Source organism: Miscanthus floridulus, chromosome 10 (assembly GCF_019320115.1).
Source record: "Miscanthus floridulus cultivar M001 chromosome 10, ASM1932011v1, whole genome shotgun sequence".
Taxonomy (NCBI): Eukaryota; Viridiplantae; Streptophyta; class Magnoliopsida; order Poales; family Poaceae; genus Miscanthus; species Miscanthus floridulus.
This window is the reverse complement of record NC_089589.1, coordinates 125,629,524-125,649,526: the sequence shown is the minus strand read 5'-3', so window position 1 is coordinate 125,649,526 and position 20,003 is coordinate 125,629,524. Positions and strand designations below refer to the sequence as shown.

General features: G+C 45.5%; 2 protein-coding genes across 2 annotated transcripts; one reads left to right on the top strand and one right to left on the bottom strand.

Moving 5' to 3' along the window:
- Positions 1 to 2,799: 2,799 nt before the first annotated feature.
- Positions 2,800 to 6,519, top strand: LOC136485624 (glutathione S-transferase T3-like). The gene is made up of 4 exons (XM_066482470.1): positions 2,800 to 3,232; positions 4,122 to 4,311; positions 4,425 to 5,491; positions 6,415 to 6,519. Exons 1-3 carry the CDS (start codon positions 2,953 to 2,955, stop codon positions 5,485 to 5,487), a joined length of 1,533 nt encoding a protein of 510 aa, XP_066338567.1. The 5' UTR covers positions 2,800 to 2,952; the 3' UTR covers positions 5,488 to 5,491; positions 6,415 to 6,519.
- Positions 6,520 to 12,664: 6,145 nt separating this feature from the next.
- LOC136489544 (uncharacterized) lies at positions 12,665 to 15,545 on the bottom strand. Its single transcript, XM_066486145.1, has 6 exons — positions 15,062 to 15,545; positions 14,918 to 14,950; positions 14,762 to 14,830; positions 14,133 to 14,183; positions 13,960 to 14,036; positions 12,665 to 13,150 (listed from the first exon to the last, which is right to left on the bottom strand). The coding sequence occupies exons 1-6, from the start codon at positions 15,543 to 15,545 to the stop codon at positions 13,064 to 13,066; spliced, it is 801 nt and encodes a 266-aa protein (XP_066342242.1). The 3' UTR covers positions 12,665 to 13,063.
- Between the last annotated feature and the right edge of the window lie 4,458 nt (positions 15,546 to 20,003).

The window sequence follows — 20,003 nt, the reverse complement described above, 5'->3', positions numbered from 1 at the left end:
TGATATATGTTCTTATGGGAATTAAATGGGGGCTTAAGCATAACTTGATACTACTTGAAATTAAAAGCTTGACCTATTAAAAATGCTAACTGCAGTAAACCAGAGTCTATCCTTTTTGAGCTTCATAACCCCATGTTAGCTTGCTAAGTACGGATGTACTTACACTTGTTTATTTTCTTTACTTGGATAAAAATCCCGGATGGGTAACAGATGACAGCGGGTATGAGGATTTCCCGGAGGATTATTAGGCTTGTGGTCAACCAGTTGACCTTCCCTGTGATGACGCCCACGAGGGTTTTATTATCTTTTTATTTTTCCGCTGTGATGTATTAGACTAAGTTTTATTATAACTCTGATGTATGAGACACCGTGATGATACTTTATATAATTTGTCAGCTTGTGTGTGTGATTGATTCCTAGGCACACACGAGTTTTGTGCATTTAATTTTATCCTTAAAATTGGGTGTGACATAAATGTATTAAAGTTGATAGGAAACAAGGATAATCCCATGCTATACTTTCCTTGAACAAAGTACTCCGGATGTTCCTGCTCATCAAAGTATTATTCTTGGTCACCCGCGAATTGCTCACCATCTATACTCGATAATCACAGCAACATACAAGCATCCAGAAACAATCATGCATAGCAAACAAAAGCTATAGATTTGAACAGTACACCAATCAATATAAAATCAAGATGAAAAGTTTGTAAAACGAATCTACGTCTCGCTATGAACACACAGACACGAAGATCACAAAAATCAGAGCTAAAACGAAGAAGTTATGAATTAAATAAGATTTCCTTTAGTAAAATATAGATTAAATCTAACCTCAAATTTTAAAAGTTGAAAACATGCTTGACAGTAGTATAAACAGGTAGATTACCTAATTAATAACATAACGCAACTTGAACAGACCAAATCGGAGTTAAAACAAAAAAAGTTATGGCCTAAACAAATCTAGTGGCAAAACTGTAAATAGCTGAAAATGTATTTTAGATCTAACCAAAACAAAGCACGCTTTCAAAAGAAGAAAGCAAAATCTGGAAAGACGCTATGGACTGCGGGTTAAGATTCATATAATTGTAAGGGGGGTTTTGCAAATCTCGCAACGAAGGGGTATCCTTCGATATGGGCCGTCGGATTAGATGCGGGCGGCTGAGATCGAACTGGAGGGGGGGGGGGGAGAGAGCCTCACTGGCCGGAACAGGGCTGGCGGCGAACCTAGCGGCGGCGGCACCATGGCCGGTACGGCGGTGCTCATCAAACCTAAGCCTACGGTCCACCGTTTGACGAATCGGAGACATGGTGAGAAAGAGGGGGCGATGGCGGACTCACCTAGGGTTCCCTCGGTGGCAGAGAGGGAACAGGGTAGGCACGGGGCTCGACGAGGCAGGCGGCGGCTCTCCAAGCTCACGGCAGTGCTGATATAGGGCACGGGGCGACTGCGGCTTCAACTAGGGCTCGGGGAAGGAGGCACGGCACCCCGGGCGGCTATTTAAGAGACAGCGCTGGCTTGGAGCGCACGCAAGACGGAGGGGAAAACGGGGCGAGCATGGACTCGGCCGGTGATGTCCGGCTCAGACACGGCGAAGGGAAGAAGACACCCCTGATGAGCGGGCTTGAACCGTCAGCGAGAGGAAGAGAACGGTGCGGCGCGGCGTGGACCGAGTGCTGGGCTGCTTGCTTTGCTGGGCCGCACGATGGAGCAAAGGAGGCAACCCGCGCGAGCGAAGCTGCGCGCCGACGGAGCTGGGCCGCGGGACGGGATTGGGCCACAGGGGTGGACTGGGCCAGCGACTAGGCCAACAGGTCGGAATAGAGGGAAGGGAGGAAAAATCATTTTCTTTTTCTTTTCTAATTTCCAAATAAATTTTAAAATGCAAATTCAAATCAATTTGAAGTTCGATTTCAAATCACACCACTCAAAAATTAATATGCAGCAGCATGAATGCACACACATGATTGTAAACCTATATTTGATTTTATTTTTAACAAAATTATTATTTTGCTAAATTTCCATGCTCACAAAATACATAATTAAATCATTTTCTCCTATTTAAAAACCATGCAAATTTTAGGGTGTTACACAAATCGATTCGTACATCACAAAGGAGAAGGGTTCAATACATCACAATCAACTCAACCACAAATTGATTCATACAACATAGAGGGAGTGGAAGGGAGGCCATGACGGGGAGAGAGTGGAGATGCCGCCGAGCAGGCTGAGCTTGGTCTCACGTCGGAGGCCGCCCCTCGCCGCTCCAACGCCAGATCTGAGAAGACAGAGTGAGAGAGAGAGAGAGCACCGGGAAGGGGAGATTGTGGGGAGAGAAAGAGTGAGAAAAGAGAGAGCACCGTGATCCGGAGGTAGAAGAAGCCGCCAGTGCTGCCCGCTCGCCCGCGCTACTCCTGAGATTTGTGCTCGTGGCCACGGTGGATCCTTGCCCATACCGACGGCCTCGTCCGTTGGGGACGAGATTTGTGGAGCTAGTTTGGGGAGCTAGGAGGAGCAGAGGAAATATCCAAGAGAGAGGGAACGGAGAGAGAGAACAAATGGAATCGACGGATGTGGGTGAGGAGTTAAGGGCACGTACAACGGACGTCTTTTTCCCGTCTCTTTGATGATGATTTTGCAGAAAGCCCCCCAATGAGCGGAGAGACGAGCGCCCCATTGCCTCGCGAGGCGACGGGCTTGTCCCGTGCTCCCAGATGGAAGAGACGTCTGAGACTCCGTTGTACGGCCTCGTCATCGGCATGCCCGGATCTCGCGTGGGCAACAGCCTTCGGCGCGCGCGGGAGCAGCGGCGATTTGGGCGCGCGGGAAGTTTCCACGCCAAATCATCTCCACCCGCCATATCTCCCTCACAGGTGCTCCAGTTCGTCACTTTCCCCAGTCCCTCTCATCCATCTCCACCTCGCCCTCCTCGCCTTCGATTTGGGTGCTGCAGAGATGTCTACGCCGGTCAGAGCTAGGAAGAAGAAGGGATCCACAGCTTCGGCGTTGGATGCGGCAGCGGCGGCCCCAGCCCAAACCCTAGGTCGTGGTGGTGGCTCGGCGCTGGGGGCTCTCTCCCTTGGGCGTGGTGGCGGCGCGGTGCTGGTGGCCCGCTCTCTCGGTCGTGGTGGACGTGGTGGCGGCTCCGCAGCAGCAACAACCTGCCCAACCTCCATTGGCGTCGACGAGGGCACGACGACGGCGCCAGTCTCCATTGACGACGGATCCAACGGAGGTGGCTTCCCATTTCAGTCTACTACTCAAGAAACATCACCTATTTGCTTTTGCAATTGCGTCATTAATTATTGGTTTGGTTAAATTGAGCATAAAGTGCTGCCAGTCTGCTACTCAAGGAACATCACCTATTTGCTTGCTAATAGTTATGGTGATCGGTGACTGATGCCAGGCGCCTAGGCTTAGTATGGCCTGTGCCATCACAGTTCCTGCCTTTCATGTGTTCGACGAAATGCGTCTCCGGCGAAGCGAGTAGTTGCATCCTCTCCTTGGATTTGAAAAATGTCTACACTATATATGCATCCTTTTTCTATCTAGTTAATTACTAATTTGAGTAGTCTTGATTGCTTTAGAGTCTTATATTTTTTCCACTGAAAATATGGAATGAAAATGAAATTTGGACCATGTCATATATAGTTGTTCGTTGCATATATACATGTTGCTGTTTGTTACTACAGTTGAAAACCATGTTTAACTTTAGGGGCACAGATACTGACTTTCGTATTATCGAAAGCATAGCTTCATGTTTTCACCATGGTTTGTCATTTTAGTTCTGCTAGTTTCTCATTTCAGTTCTGCTGGTTTCTCATTTCAGTGATGTATGTATGTTTGTCATTTAAGTATTAGTACTCTATCCAGTTAAGTTTCAGTTGAGTTCCAGGGGTGTTCAGTAAGTAGCAGTACTGCTAAGTTTCAGTTGTGTTTTTATATAAGATTCAGTTAAGTTCCTTAAGTTTCTGTGAACTTGATCCTAAATGTGTTGCTATTTCCTAAATGTGAACCGAGCTATCAATTTGCTGAAACAGCTCTTACATGATTGTTGCATGATTTTCTGAATTCTGTATTATACCCAACTGAATGTGTTAGACTGAAAGAGCTTCTTTGTGCAGACGGCTTCTCGGCGCCGACGGCTCTATCTCTCGGTCGTGGTGTCGGCAAGGGCGCGGCGACGGCGCCATCCTCCATTTATGGATCCAGCGTTGGTGGCTTCCCCAGCATAGATGGATTTCCGTTCCCTCATTCACCGTCTCAAGCCTGGTTTGATGCGGCCGGCAGTGATCCCTCTTCTCCTGTATCATGGTAATCCCTCTTCTCCTGGTTTGTGATTTTTTTCAATTTACAATCATTGTTTAAGATCCAGTAGAAGAATAACATATATTGGATAGATGATTGTTATTGTTTGTTTCCTGCAGGGACAAAGATCCACGTCCATCTGGTGGTTTCATGAGCTACTTCGGAAATCAGCCACACAACTTTCATTTGGTTGGTGCACCTATTCACAACAGCCCTTTGAATAGACCACTGTCCACCAACAATGATGCAAGTTCACAGCCTGAAGTAGAAATATTACTTGACAACGACAATGTTAGAACTGAGAAGAGGATCCTATGGACAGAGGAAGAGGATCTTAGATTGATGAGCGCTTGGATAGAACATTCAACAGACTCTACCTGTGGAGCCGATAAGGGTGGTAACCAGTATTGGGGTGAGGTTGTTGAATCCTACAACAAGACTACCCCACCACTTCGAAAGAAAAATCTGAAGCAATGCAAGGATAGATGGCACAAGATTAATAGGTGGACGGACCTATTTGAATGTGCTTATGTAAAGGCTCGCAGAGTATTTACAAGTGGATATTCTGATCAAATGTGGATTGATGCAGCCCACAAGTTCTATGTGGAGGACAACAAAGATGCAAAACTAGGACCCTTTGTTGGGATTGAGGTTTGGAAAATTTGTCAAGAAGTGTCAAAGTGGAAAACATACAATGAAGAGCTGAGGAATGCACGTAAAAGGAAATCATTTCACCTTGAAGAAGAAAGGGATCAGGAAAATGATGAAAGTTTGGAAGAGATGCCTAATCGACCAATGGGTCAGAAGGTAGCTAAAAAGGCAGCTCTAGCTGCAAAAGGCAAGTCAAAAGGCTCCAGCAGTGAAGATAATGGTAACTCAAAGGAATCTGCTATTGATCTAGACAAATTAGGCAAATTCCAGGAGGAAACAAATGCAAACCGTATGAAGATATTGGAACTGCAGCAGAAGCTATCATCTGAGAAGCTTGAGACCACAAAAATTGCCCACCTTACTGCACAAGAGACCAAAAAGGGAAAGATGCTTGAGAAAGAATCAAAGATGATGGAGGCTTATAACAGCCTCATCTTACAAGATACAAGTTCAATGTCCGATGTGGAAAAGGCGGAGCGAGTTGCTGCCATGAAGTGTCTTAGGAAGGCCCTTTTTCCTGAAAGTGACTGAACAGGTAACTTGAGCAACCTGTGCTATCTACTGTGATTTACAGTAATTTCAGCTGCTTTCTATGTTTGCTGTAATCACAATGCACTTGCCTCTTCACAGTTCCAGGAAAATCATATCTGTTGCTTCCATTAGCATATGAATTTTTTCTAAAAACAGAATTGGTCATGTGTGTTTGCTTTGGTGAATTTTTTCTGAAAACAGAATTGCTCATATCTCTTACTTTTGTTATACAGAGCTAGTAAATCATTAGTTTGCAAATGATTTTGCCAATGAAGTAAGTTCACTGTCTGAAAACTGCATGCTGTTAATACCACCTATGTGCTAATGTCCAATGAAGCAAGTTCCTAGTATTCCTTGCCTTCTCACTTTGTGACGCAGCTAGCTTTTCCAGTGCAGCAGATCTCCTGTCTACAGTAGCATTAAATTGGTCATCTTCCAAATTATTAGTTTGTTGTTTCTCTGTCCTCTTCCCTTTAGCTTTGCTGCCTTTTGTCCCACTGGTCTGGTTGGCCTGTTTGTGTCCAGTTCTTGGCTGCCTGGTTTGCCAGATGAGGTGTAATCTCCGGATTCAGAATTTTTGGTTCTTTTGCTGTGGTCACCATCCTCTATAACTCAACACCACTTGGGTTGATCCTTGAGTTTTTTTTTCCATAAATATTCAAATGTAAATGATTTACCCTTTATTGCTTGAGAATACACACCACTGAAATGTTTGATAGGCTTGCTAATTATGCCCCAATGGCTTTTGCACTGCTTTGCTGATCACCTTCTATCTGGAGGCAATGTGGAATTGAACTCTTCAGCCACATTCTTCCAATAGGAATCTGACTTCTGCTCATTTACCTTTAACTGAATCAACAGAATGCATTACCCAAGCACTAGAATAGATGTGGTCCTAACCTTGCTGTGTTGTTTGTATATATTCAGGTGGACGATGAGTTCAGCGGATAGAAAAAGAAAATGGGGAGAAGTTCCATTCTAACGACTAGAAGATGAAGAAAGAGTCGGTAGTTGGCTTTTGGCGGCAGTTGGTGGTTGAGTTATTATCTGAATGTTATCTACTAGTGACTGCTGAATGCTTCCCAGTTAAATTTCTGGTATCTTTCTGTGTGAACATGTGATTGCTATCTGAATGCTTCCTAGTTATATTTTTGTGTGACCATGTTACTGCTATCTGAATTTCCCAGTTAAATGTCTCCCATGCGTAACTGAAGCATTAGTGAGTGTAATCATGTTGCTCTTATTTATTCTTGATACATTTTCTATCAAATAGCCACACAATGGTATACAAAATTTATTTATAGTTGATCCTAGCTACATGCAAAGCATTAAATAGCATAGAGACGGGCCCTCTGTCTGTGGGTTGTATGACTTGTCTTTATACTCGTCTGTATGATAGAATCGAGGTGCTTAGAGACGGACCACTGTCTGTGCGTTGTACATGCCCTAACTGAGATGAATAATAATTTCGTGTCCGAGTCTATAAACCAGTGCCGGTTTAGTAATACAACCGACAGTGATAGACATTAGTGCCGGGTTTTTTTTACCAATCGGCAGTGATAATTTCCATCACTGTCGGGTTGTTAGAAAATCCGGCAGTAATAGACTTTTTTCCTTACAAACCGGCGGTGATGCAATTATTAGTGTCGGTTTTGAAATTCCGACAGTGATGGACCCGACCGTGATGGTTTATTTTGTACTAGTGCTTGCTCCAACAACACGCCTCCCAAGGAAGCCAACAACCTCAGTTCGCAAGAGCCTGCGCATCGCGGCCAAGGATTGGCCCAAGGGAGATGCTCAGGGCAAGGCTCGACAGGTGCTGATGAAGAAGCTGGGCATCCTTGAGGACGAGGAGCTCTACCGAGATGACCGCTTCCTGCGCTACTTCGGCCTCTTCCAGGGCCCCCTCACCGATGAGGCCGTCAAGGCGATCACTGCACTCTGCAGCCACGAGGACGACGCCGCCACACCAGCAACTGCTGCCTAGGACTAAGCAGTCTGCACCTCCACAAGGGCTCCTCTTCCTCCATCCATGTTACACTGTATGATGTCTTCTACCCGCAAAGGGCTGTGTGTCAGTTTGTTTATCAGTTCGCTTTTTATGTGGTTCGTCGGGGCGAAGGCCAGGGGACCAAAGTCACCACCGCAACCGTCCGGAGAGCTGCTGCGTCCAAGGTTTTCATTATCGGAAATAAAAATTTATCGGAGGTCATGGATAAATAGGATAAGCAAGATATATCGGAAATATCGGACCAAATTAAAAAAAAACAAATTGTTTTGAAAAAATTCCGTAGAATTTGACTTGAAACTATTCCTAAGCTATTAAACATTACTTGTTCACAGATAAAAACAAGAATAAAATATTATAGTGTGGGATTGTCGCACGGCTGAATTTGGGTTGTCTGTGTGGAACTAGGAAAGAAGGGAAAAATTTGGCCGATGTCAAATTTTATCGGACCCTGTGGATAGAAAGGAAATTTCCGTGAATTTCGGCCGATAAAAAAAACTTTGGCTGCGTCTAGCTGTTTGTCGTCATTCTTCAGGAAGCCTAACTTCCTTTCCTTGTGCCAACACTACCTGCTGGCAGCCATAGGCATTCGGTCAAGCCGGCTGGGTGCAGAACACTGTAAGTTGTATGCTGCAGGTCTGATCCTTATGCAAACTGCAATGCAACAGGGGCCTTCTCATTGTTTTTATGGCACAACGTAATTGTCAACTTCTAAATTGGAATGTGAGGGGACTAAATGATGGTGCTAGGAAGGATACAGTGAATGAACTTGTAAGAGACACTCGCTCTACCATAGTTTGTCTTCAAGAAACAAAGCTCCAATCTGTGGATCAAATACAGTAAGGCGCACAGCTGGTGCGAAGTTCGCCAACTCCTATGCTGTTTAGCCGGGCCGAGCAGACTAGAGGGGGCATCTTGCTTGCTGTAAATGAGGACTTCTTTGACCTCTCAAACATCCTCATATCCTCACATGCTGTCACGGCGACAATCACCATGAGGGCTGATGGTCTCCAATGGCAAATCACGGTGGTATACGGACCAAGGGGATGCACAGAAGCTGCAATTTCTTCAGGAACTCAAAAACATCGCCCCTACAGACCATGACAGATGGCTCATCCTAGGTGATTTTAATCTAATCTACCAAGCGGAAGATAAAAATAATACAAATCTTAACCGTCGTCCGATGGGCTCCTTCAAGGCAGTGATAGATGATCTAGGCCTCAAAGAAATCAGATTGAATGGGCACCGCTTCACTTGGACCAACGAGCAGGACATCCCCACCATGACTCGAATCGACCGAATCTTCTATACCCTTGAATGGGAGCTCCTCTTTCCGACATGTTTCCTTCATTCTCTAACTTCCCTCATGTCGGATCACACCCCGCACCTTTTGTAGGACGAGCTCAAATCTCGCCACATCCTGTCCTTCCGATTCGAAAATTTCTGGACAACAATGCATGGTCCGTTTGACAATTTCAGGGATAGTCCAAGTAACTTGGAACAAGCAGGTCAATTCGACACTACCCATGAAACGCTTGCACATAAAATTGTCTAGAACAGCCAAAGCTATCAAACGGTGGCGCAAAGAAAAGGTGGGGGACACTAGGCTGTAGCTAGCCATGGTCAAAGAAATCTTGTTACAGCTTGAGGCCTCACAGGAATCCAGAATGCTCTCGGATCAAAGTGCTTCAGCTTCCGCTTGAAAGCCCGAAGCACCGGCTTGGCCGCCATCGAAAAAGCAAGAATTAGGCAAAAATCGAGACTCACCTACATCCGATGCGGTGATGCTAAAACAAAATTCTTCCACATACGTGCAAGTTACCGGCATAGGAAAACCTACATTCATTGTCTACATACAGTGGAGGGAATGGTCTTCACTCATGAAGACAAGGAAAAAGTGATTGGAGACTACTTCATAAGCCACATTGGTTCGTCAGCGCCGAGGCAAGCAAGCCTTGATTGGCATTCACTTGGTTACACACCACGAGACCTCTTTGATTTGCAGCTTCCCTTGATCACACAAGAGGAGGTCAAGAACACTATAGACTCCATGCCATCCGACAAAGCACTAAGGCCCGACGGCTTCACCGGCGCCTTCTTCAATGCTTCCTAGGAGATCATAAAAGACGACATTATGGCTGCCATAAACAGCTTATATGCAACGAACTCCCAAAGCTTCCAATTCTTGAACTCGGCCAACATTGTCCTCCTGCCTAAGAAAAATGATGCCCTGAGGGTCACAAACAACAGACCTATTAGTCTCATCCACAGCACTGTGAAGATCTTCTCGAAGCTTTTAGCTAACAGATTGGTGCCTAAGCTAAACTCCATGGTCTCAAATTGCCAGAGTGTGTTCATTAAAATATGGAGCATACATGACAATTTCCTTTATGTGCAAAACATGGTCAGGAAATTGCACAAGCTGAAAATGCCAGCCCTCTTCCTGAAACTTCACATCCACAAGGCATTTGACACGGTGAATTGGAGCTACCTTCTAGAAGTCATGCAGGCACTGGGCTTTGGGCATAGGTGGCGGGAATGGATATCCATCCCTTTTCGCATGACCACATCGACGGCGCTACTCAATGGGCAGCATGGCCCAACTTTCTGCCATGGCAAAGGAGTTCGTCAGGGAGACCCGCTCTCCCCCATGCTTTTCATCCTTGTCATGGACCCCCTGCAGCGTCTACTTGATCTTGCAACCGAGCATGGGATCCTTTCCCCACTTCCACCATTGAATGCTACATGGAGAATCTCCATGTACGCAGACGAATGCTACATGGAGAATCTCCATGTACGCGGACGAATGCTACATGGAGAATCTCCATGTACGCGAACGATGCGGCCATATTCACAAATCCATCAAATGACGACCTTGAAGCACTCAAAGAGATTCTCCATATATTTGGGACCTCCTCAGGACTACACATAAACCTACAGAAAAGCTCCATACACCCAACACACACCACTAAGGTGCACACTAGACTGGAACCTATACTAGCTAACACACTGAAGATGGCACCGCTAACAACGAGGACATTGACTCCTATTGTGCTCCATAGGTACCTGAAGATACTTACTGCAACAAAACTAGAGAAAAAAAAAACCTTTTGCCAATCTGTCTTGAGCGGCACTCAAACACGGCAGGCGCTCCCCCGAGGATCCCTGCTAACACGCTACGCGCATGCCTTCGCCCGTAACATGTATTTGCTATTGGTCCTCGTGGGACAGATCAGAGATGCGTTTGAATCTACACGTGTTTGATGAAATGGCATTGCATCTTGCAACTACGTGGTTGGGCCGAAGATGAATAGCGAACAACTGCAATGCAAGCTTTGACATTTTGAGTTACATACTTACACTAGTATATTTGCCCGTGCTAACGCTGCGGTGACATTTGGTAATGCAAATCAAACAACCAAAAATGATCTATCTGCACAATACTTAGTTTCAAAAGATCTGGATCCAATATTACTACGGGAACACTCACCTCTTTGTCAAAAAGAACTTTATTATCACGGATTCAACAATATCATTACAAAACAAGACTCTTGACACAAAACTGAAAACAATAGTCAGTCTTTGTCATGACATATTGGGGCATTTGGAACACCTAGGCCACCACCAACACCTAGATCATACTTAGTGGAACTGCAGGATTAATTTCTTTTGGCATGAATCTTAACCTATCTTACTATTTACTTTATTTAAAAAATGTTTTTCTTTTGCTTTAACCGTAGCATTAGCACGGGTATGCTACTATAATAACTAATCATCCATTTGTTGGCATGATTGCCCTAGAAAGGACACCAATTAGCACGAAGAGGAAGGGAGATTACCATTGTGCTTTTTGCGGGGCTAACTGCGGACAGAACAATGCAAGTGGGCAACTGGCAACCTCATTCAACTGCAAGTAGAGAATATTTATATCTTTTTTATCTTATATATAAGTTCCTCTGCTGTATCAAGGTGCACATCCTCTACCAAGCTTGTGTGTTTGTGTGGCCTGACAAGCTCCGTGCAAACATAAAACACCCCCTCAGAAAACACATCTTTCCTTTAATTTTTGAGGTAGCCAAAATAACTGCAGTATTATTGACATAGTAGAATGTTTGTGCTAATGATACGACGACATTTAGTGATGTATTTTAAAATAACAAAAAGATTATGCTTCCATATTCAAGAATAAAATGGTAATTTTAAGATTCATGCAAAAAGAAATGAAACTTCGTACTACATTGTTGAATACACAACCATTTTCAATTTCTTTCTGCAAATATATTCCATGAAGTTAACATACCACACAAAAAGATTTGATTTAGCACTCATTGAGTGTAAAATTTGGAACTGCAACCCAACCATGACCACCGAATGAGCGCACCTGCAATAGTAATATGAATGGATTAAAGCCATACCTGCAACTGCAATATTAATATTGTTACCAGTAACAGCAGATGTAGCTGATCACCATGCAGAGCGGGTCTAGCCACACCCGCGGCGGGTCCGTCCACACCCACGGCTGCGCGCAGCAGCAAGGCAGGCTGGGAGACGACGACGCTCTGTGCATCAGGCGACCTTGGGGTGGATCCAGGCCTTTGGAAGGTGAATCCGGCGGAGACCGTAGCGGCGGCAGCCCAGCCACCACGTAGAGCCGGTCCGGCCGCACCCTAAACCATAGTCAAGCAACCATAGTCCGGAACTTTCTGAACAAATGATGGACCAAAATCATCGACATCAGATCGTGATTCAACATTTGATGTATCACTTAACATGCCCTGCCACTCACTACTGGAAACGACATTTTTCCTGTGTGCCAAAAAACCGTCAAGGAAAGGTGAAAAACCGTCAGGAAAATTAATTCTGTCGAGCGCCCGACAGGCATATCCCGTCAAGGATAGGTAGACAGGGAAATTAAATTTACCTGTGAGCTTCCCGACAGAAATATTTCCCTGACAGTATTTCTTTGACGGATGCCCGACAAAACAATGTATCGTCAGTGGGTTTAGTTCGTTGTTAGGTTAATTAATTTTTCTGTAGGCTTACTCTCAAGGATATTCAAACTTTTTTGTGAGTTTACTGTCAGGGATATTGCCAATTTTTTTGTCGGTTTCATAATTTTTTCTGTGAGTCAACTCTCAGGGAAATAAAGATATTTCTGTGGGTCACGAAGCTATTTTCTGTTGGTTTTCCATCAATGAAATACAATATTTCTGTCACCTCAACCTAATTTTCCTGATGGTTTCCACTCAAAGAAATCGCTTTTTTTCTCAAGTCACCACCAGATTAATTAGTAGATGACAGGAAAATGTCACAATTACATTCCAAATGCACCAAACAACAAATTATATGCACAGCACAACAATCGAGCATATATATTAGAAGTTCCATAAGAGCTTACAAAGCATTCAACACGGAACCCACTGACGATACATTGTTTTGTCGGGCATCCACTCCACGAAGTAGGACGAGTTCTTGTTCTGCACATTCAGCATTTGCTCGTCCACCTCCTTGGTGCTCATCTTCCCACAGAACATGGCTGATGCTGTCAGGTAGCACCCATGTCGTGGGTCAGCTGCGCACATCAATAAACTGTTCTTCCTCCTCCATGGACGGCGTAACATTGTTGACTCCTGTTGTTTTCAGTAACAAATAGCCCTGCAGAAAAATAGCTCACAATATGGTGAGATCAACTACGAGATAGCCCGGTGCTAGATCTACACAGTGTGCTGTGCAGTAGCAGACTAAGAGGGATCTACCAAATTCTTCAGCAAGAAAATGAATACACATGTAACAGGTAACAGGCACCAAAAACAGGTAACAGGTAGCATCTTGATGAGTGCACTAACTCAAATTTCAGAAAATATGTACAGGGACCAGAAATGTGTACAGGGAACAAAAATATGGGATGATCACAGCAAGTGAAATGCACAAGTACAGCTACCACTTGTCATCATTCAGTTCACTAGAAAACAAGCAAAACTGCCATTTCATACAACTAGTTAACTGCCTTTTCTGGTATCCAGGACCTGCTAATGTTAACTGCTATAGTGATTCACAATAGCACTACTACTTTGAGCAATGGTAGAAAAAGCATCTTCATCATCTCAAGTGCAGAAAAAATCAGAAGCATAGAACAAGTATCATCCAGAATCATAAGTAGTTAAGTACCCATACATCATTACTACACAGTGCAAGGATTTTAGTTACTGAACAGGAGTAGATGTACTGACTGACAACAAATACTAACTTAATCAACTATCTACTGTCAGTCATTGCATAACTTAGAACCAGCTGAAAACTCTTAGTTCATCTACTGCCACCTGTAACTCTGATATCTTAGAACTTGAAACTCTTAGTTCCAGCAAAGTAAAGGCTGATATTACACCGAGAAACAATGTTTCTACTTCAACATACATACTGAAGAATCAGCTGAAAAAAACAACAGAGGCAACATCTGAAGATACCCAATAGCAAGGACGCCCTGCAGAAACCGAACAAAAGTCGGCAAGGCTATCGACTTCTTCGGAGTTGCAGTAAAAAGCTGAAAGACAACAGGACAAAGCTTAGCTTAGAGTTCATCCATATATAATTTTAAAACATGCAGCATTTGAATGTTCAAAGAATTAACATGATAAACCTTGAAAAGAAGAACCATAACAACGAGTACAATCCATGAGAAGCCATAAACCTGCACAGTGACAGAAGGCATTAGATAGACAGAACAAACAAAACTCGGATGGTGATAGGATCCCAAGTTAAATATAACATCCAAATGGTTGGTTATTAATGTTTTTATGTTGCGTAAATTGAACATTTAAGTTACAAATATCTACTTCAAGACCAAAATCCATAATAAAATTACTTGGAAAAAATGAGGTATAATAACATCATTCAACAAGGAAAAATCATACATTGTATTTCACACTATAAAAGAAATACAAGAATGTTTTGTGTTACACATTGTTGATAAACAGGGTTGAATTCTTTTAGGGCCTGGAAAAATCATACATCGTTGGCATGGACAAGTGCTCAGATTTTAAGTGTCATCATCATAGGATAAGACATAAGCTCAGAAAAAATAAGCATTTCATACATTCTAAAACAAAGCTAACCACGTCACAGACTAGGACATGTGCTCAGGAAAGGGCTTATAGATGCAAGCATTCAAGAACTCATTCAACATCATCACAGAGAACGCATCATGTATTATCCACAATAACAAGAATCCAGAGGGGAAGAAGCTTGAGTAGAAGATCTCAGATATACCGAGCTCGATGCCGAAACACCACAAGTTGCAACACGTAGGAACCCCAAATCCACGGATCCGGATTAGTGCTGCAAGAACAAACAAAGGATGCGCCAGATTAGGGTTAGAATATGAACAAATTTTTGGGGAAAAAGAAAGAGGAGCTCGCATCGTGCCTCTTTGCAAGCGGCAGTTTTGGCGAATCCCAGCTGCAAAAGAACACCGGATCTACTGATTAGAGTTCGATTGGACCAAAAAAACCAAGGAAGAAAGGGGAGGGAGAGGATGCGCTCACGTGGGAAGTGAGGGGCGGGGCGTACCTTGTTCCAGGAGGCCTCCGGGTCGAGGTACCTGGCGAGCTTGGAGGACAGCGCGTGGCCGCCGCCGCCGCCGTTTGACTGCTGCGCCTGCGCGCGCGACTGCTTCGCCGACGACCTGGCCTTGGTCATCCCTCGCTGCGGGTGGGGGGAGTAGAAGCAGATGGAGCGGCGGCGCGGCGGCGGGATCCCCGAGGCGAGGCGTGAGCGTTGGGAGATGGGATCGGGGGCGGTCGTAGCAGCGGCGGCGGCGACGGTGGTTGAGAAGGGGCTGGGGCGGCGGTAGCTGAGAAGGGGCTGGGGGGCGGCGGTGGCTGAGAAGGGGGCGGCGGTGGTGGCTGAGAAGGTGCGGCGGCGGTGCCTGAGAAGGGGGCGGCGGTGGCCTCGTTTTTTTTTTACGAGAAGCCTTGCGCGCGCGCGCGCGCGTGTGTGTGGGGTGGGGGGGGGGGGAAGGGGAGACGTCGGGAGGATAAGGTAGATGGTTCATTTTTTTTACTTTTTTTTTATTTTGTTTCCAGAGAGCGTGGCACCAAAACTCTTGCCAAAACGTGTGCCAACGAAACTTTTGGACGTCAAAGCGCTCGGGCAGCTAGCTTTTGCCGCGCCAAAAGGACACGCCAATTAGCCTGTGTGTGATCCGACAGAAAAAATACAAAGCACACAAGAATATTAATTTAGTTTTTCTGTGAGCCGGATTTTTCTGTGTGTTACATAAAACCCGACAGGTTAAATCGAATTTTTCTGTGTGCACATGAAACCGACAGGTTAAATAAATTTTTCCTGTGAGTATTTCTGTGCCCGTCAAAAAAAATACGTAGCACACAGGAATAATATAGTTTCCAGTAGTAACTGAAAGAGGCCAATATAGTAGTAGTTTAGAACAAGAATCCAGAAAAGCAATCAACTTCTTGCAATACTACTAATAATGAAGGCTGTAATTTTAGAATATTACTTTCATCTGTTCCAACCGAAAGGAGGAGTTGCTTTATTTCTTCCCCCTCAGAAACAGGTTTGATTTCCCTCACGCATCCAGCTTCCAAATTGTGGATCAGCTACAAATAATATAAACAAGGACAACATCTAGATAAACTATTTTCAGGTAAACACAAAACAGTAAATGTCACCTTCAATATATAAAGATCATTCCACCATCCGAACTTGAGAAGAAGAAATTCTATTAATCATTTAGAGCTTCTCCCATTACGCTTGATCAGACACCAAGTATGCCAACAGCAAGCTGCATAATAATCAAATCGAAGTTGCAGAATAACACCAGCTTGTCGTTGGTTATCCATAGCAAAAAAATCTCGAGATCCAATCTACCCTTCTATCAAACAAGGAAGGAGAATCAAAATTGGCAAGATGGCAGGACACCGAGAAAACAGAAACAAAATTTTCTACCAGAACAAAAACCGTCGCGTCGTAGGCGGCCGACAGTAGACATGGGAGGGCAGCAGGGTTCCTCGGCCGGTCTGGTCGCCGCCAGCGCCCCTGTTCGTCGCACGCGTGATGGTCGCGAGGATGCCGCGTCCAGGTCCTAGGTGCAGCCCGTCGGCGTCGTCCTCGGCGATGTCGCGTCCAGGCATGTAATCTACGCGTTGTCGTCGATGTGGCCGACCGGCAGTAGCTGTGAGCGGCCAGCAGGGTTCCTCGGCCGGCGATAGCGGCCTGGTTGGCGGCGTCGGCGGCGTCCTCAGCGCGTTTGTTTTTTTTCATTTTTTTCGGTGATAGGAGGGTTCGATCATGGATGGTTTTGCGGTAGATGCGCATTGAAGCCTGATTTGATACAAACAACCATGGCCACATGATTGGGTTGAAGCCTCTCAGGGTGATTTGTAGCCCTTGATTTTAATAAAGACGATTTTCTGGGTGCAATTTCTTTGGTGCACATGGTTAGAACCCTCAGCAGAGATGCTTTTTTGGGTGGACCTAGTATAATTTGGATTGGTCCCTTATAGTGGAGATGTGGTTCCTGATGAGGTGCTCCAATAGTACGTCAGGATCAGGACGTGAGTGTGCCGACCATTCCATGCCTGATGCCTCTTGACTTGTACTAGCAGTATACTACGGTACTAGGTCTTCATCGCTTCTTCAATTGTGCTGGATTTTCTCGTGCCTTGGACAGTTGGACTTGGACGATGTGCATGTGCATGTGCATTCAGGCACCTCCTCGGGCCTCCGACGTGCATGCTCCACAGGCCTCTGCTGTTCCGTCCTTTGATGTTGTGCAGGCACTACGGGCCTCTGATGAGCATTGCATTTGCATTGGACATTAGCACTGAGGGTCTCTGAATGTACTGGGACACTTGCCTCTCAAGTATAGCCATCTGATGATGTGCAGGCACTATGGGCCTTGGATTCGTTTGGGCCATGAGACTCTGATGCTGCGCAAACATCGCTGAGGGCCTCTGAATCGCATGGTTCACGGGCATCTGCTGTGCACCCATATGATGATGTGCAGGAAGGGGCCTCTGTTGCGCATGGGCCATGAGCCTCTGACGCTGGGCAAATATCACTGAGGGCCTCTGAATATTCGCATGGGCCATGTGTGCAATCATCTCTGAAGGCCTCTGAATATGCGCATGGGTCACCGGCGCCTGACGTGCACCATCTGATGATATGCATCAGGCGATACAAATTTTAATAGAGTCTGAACTTGCTCAGGAAAAAATATTGATGTAACTGAAATCATCACGGTTGTCCCTTGAATAATCCGATGGATCGGAATGATCAAAAGCTAACTAACGCGGCAGCAAGCAAGCGTAGTCGTCGTATGCAGATGCAGGCAGGCAGGCAAAAGCAAGCAAGGGTGGCTTACCTGTTGCAGCTGTGGATGTGGAGGAGGATGTGCAGCGTCGTCACTACTCACTAGCGTTGTTGAGCGCCAAGTTGATGGTGAATCCTAATTCCAGGGCGACATCTACCTTCATGTGGAGGCCGATGGGGATTCAAACTGGTGAAGGAGAACCAGAGAATAGAGATTAGGGAGGAACCGTAACACTAGGTTGAGGGCATCTGGACGGGACGGCGGACCCACCCCGCGCACGTTACGCCCAAGAAAAAAAGAGGAGTGGGCACCTATCCAATCTGCGGGGCAGCGCATATGGGCGCGTGCGGCCACTCGTTCAGGGTGCATGGGGCGCATAGGGGCCCATGAATGTGTGTGACCACGGAGAGAGGACTGGATGCCTGCTGCATCCGCTGCTGGCTGGACTAGCCGGTCAGGCCCTAGCCGCATGCGCCTAGGGCCCACAGGCCTCCCTGACGCGCCTGCCCTCTGCTACCTAGCGCCTAGGCCTGCTGCTGCTTGCTGTGCTGCTTTTTTCTCTCTTTGTGTTGTCTGCGCCTAGGCCAAGCTGCCCCTACCATGTTGCTGCATTGGCCGACCGGGTTAGCGCTTAGCCAGTTGCAGGGCTGGCCAGGCTGCTTGCCTGTTTGTGAGAGGAGCGCAGGCCCACATCTACATGGCAGCTGAGTGTTGGCCTAAATTTTTTTGTCACTCGAGCTGCATATGTTTCATGCGTTTCAGATATATGTTTCATGTAAATGTTGTTTGTGTTTCATCTGGATGTTGTATATGTTGCAATGGCTATACACGTTTAATTTGTTGCAAATGTTTGTTTCAAATGTTTCATCTGTTTCAGACGTATGTTGCAAATGTTTTATCTAGATGTTGCATATGTTTCAGTGGCTATACACATAGGTTGCAAGCGTCTATTCAAAATGTTTCATTTGTTTCAGACATATATGGCAAGTGTTTTATCAATATGTTGTATATGTTGCAGTTGTTATACACATATGTTGCAAGCATATGTTACAGATGTTTCAACTGTTTCAGACGTGTGTTGCAGAAGTGCTTATTGTCGCAACATTAGCAGGCGTAGGCCACGGGCACATACAGAGGCGGTCCCTACGAGCACAACGGTCCCCACATGCGCGACAAGTGAAGCGAGCGTGGGTGGTCTCACCCTGCACGTGAGCAGGCATGAGCGCACAGCCACATGTGTACATGCACCAACATGTGTGGGTGGGCATGCAGGTGCATCAGGTGTGTACTAGTGTCAGAATGCTATGCAAACAACAACGCCTGAGCTGAGAGGGGGGGGGGGGGGGGGGGGGGGGGGAGGCTTGAAGTGAGGAGACTAGCTCTTTGGACGAGAAGAGAGGATATACTGGGAGGGAAAGTGAGAGAGGTAAAAGAAATAGAATGATGGGATAAGGATGCAGACGTGAAGTGAGACAAACTTAATTGTGGCAGAACCGTCCGAAATAACGTACTTACGGAGGCGCTTGTCTTCCACTAGACACTAAGCACCCCGAGAGCGAGCTACATGGGGAGAATTCCGTCGAGCACACCCCAAGGGAGAGCCCGATCCAATTATGAGAACGAGTTTACATTACTTAGTCCATTTCATACATCCAAAGTTCTTAGAAATATATTATTTCAAGACCAAATTCAGAGTGCGAAAATTAAACAGCGGAATTATAATAAACATCTAATGGTAGAATACAAGGATCCGTCTGTGCCCACCAGAAGAATCCTTTACACAACCGCTACTTTTCAAGCTGCACCTGCAACAGGGGTAAATAAACCCTGAGTACACAATGTACTCGCAAGACTTATCCGACTAGTGGGAATACTTTTCTGATTCCAAGGGATATGATAAGCTTTATGGTTTGCTGAGTTCCTTTTTGCAGAAAGCAATACTAATAGTGCATCCTTATGTATATTTATTATTAGCAGTCATGATTATTTCATTATTTCATTATCTAGCCATTCTATGTAAGCACATGTTCTACTTTCAAGCAGGAGTTGAGCAAATAGTTTCATTTCGCCACCTTTCAACTTTCAGTTCTTACTACGGTGCTAGACTATAGACAAGCCATACCAGATTGCCACATTGATTCGCGCCCAGCTGGGTAACCCGAAACACACGCCCCGCTT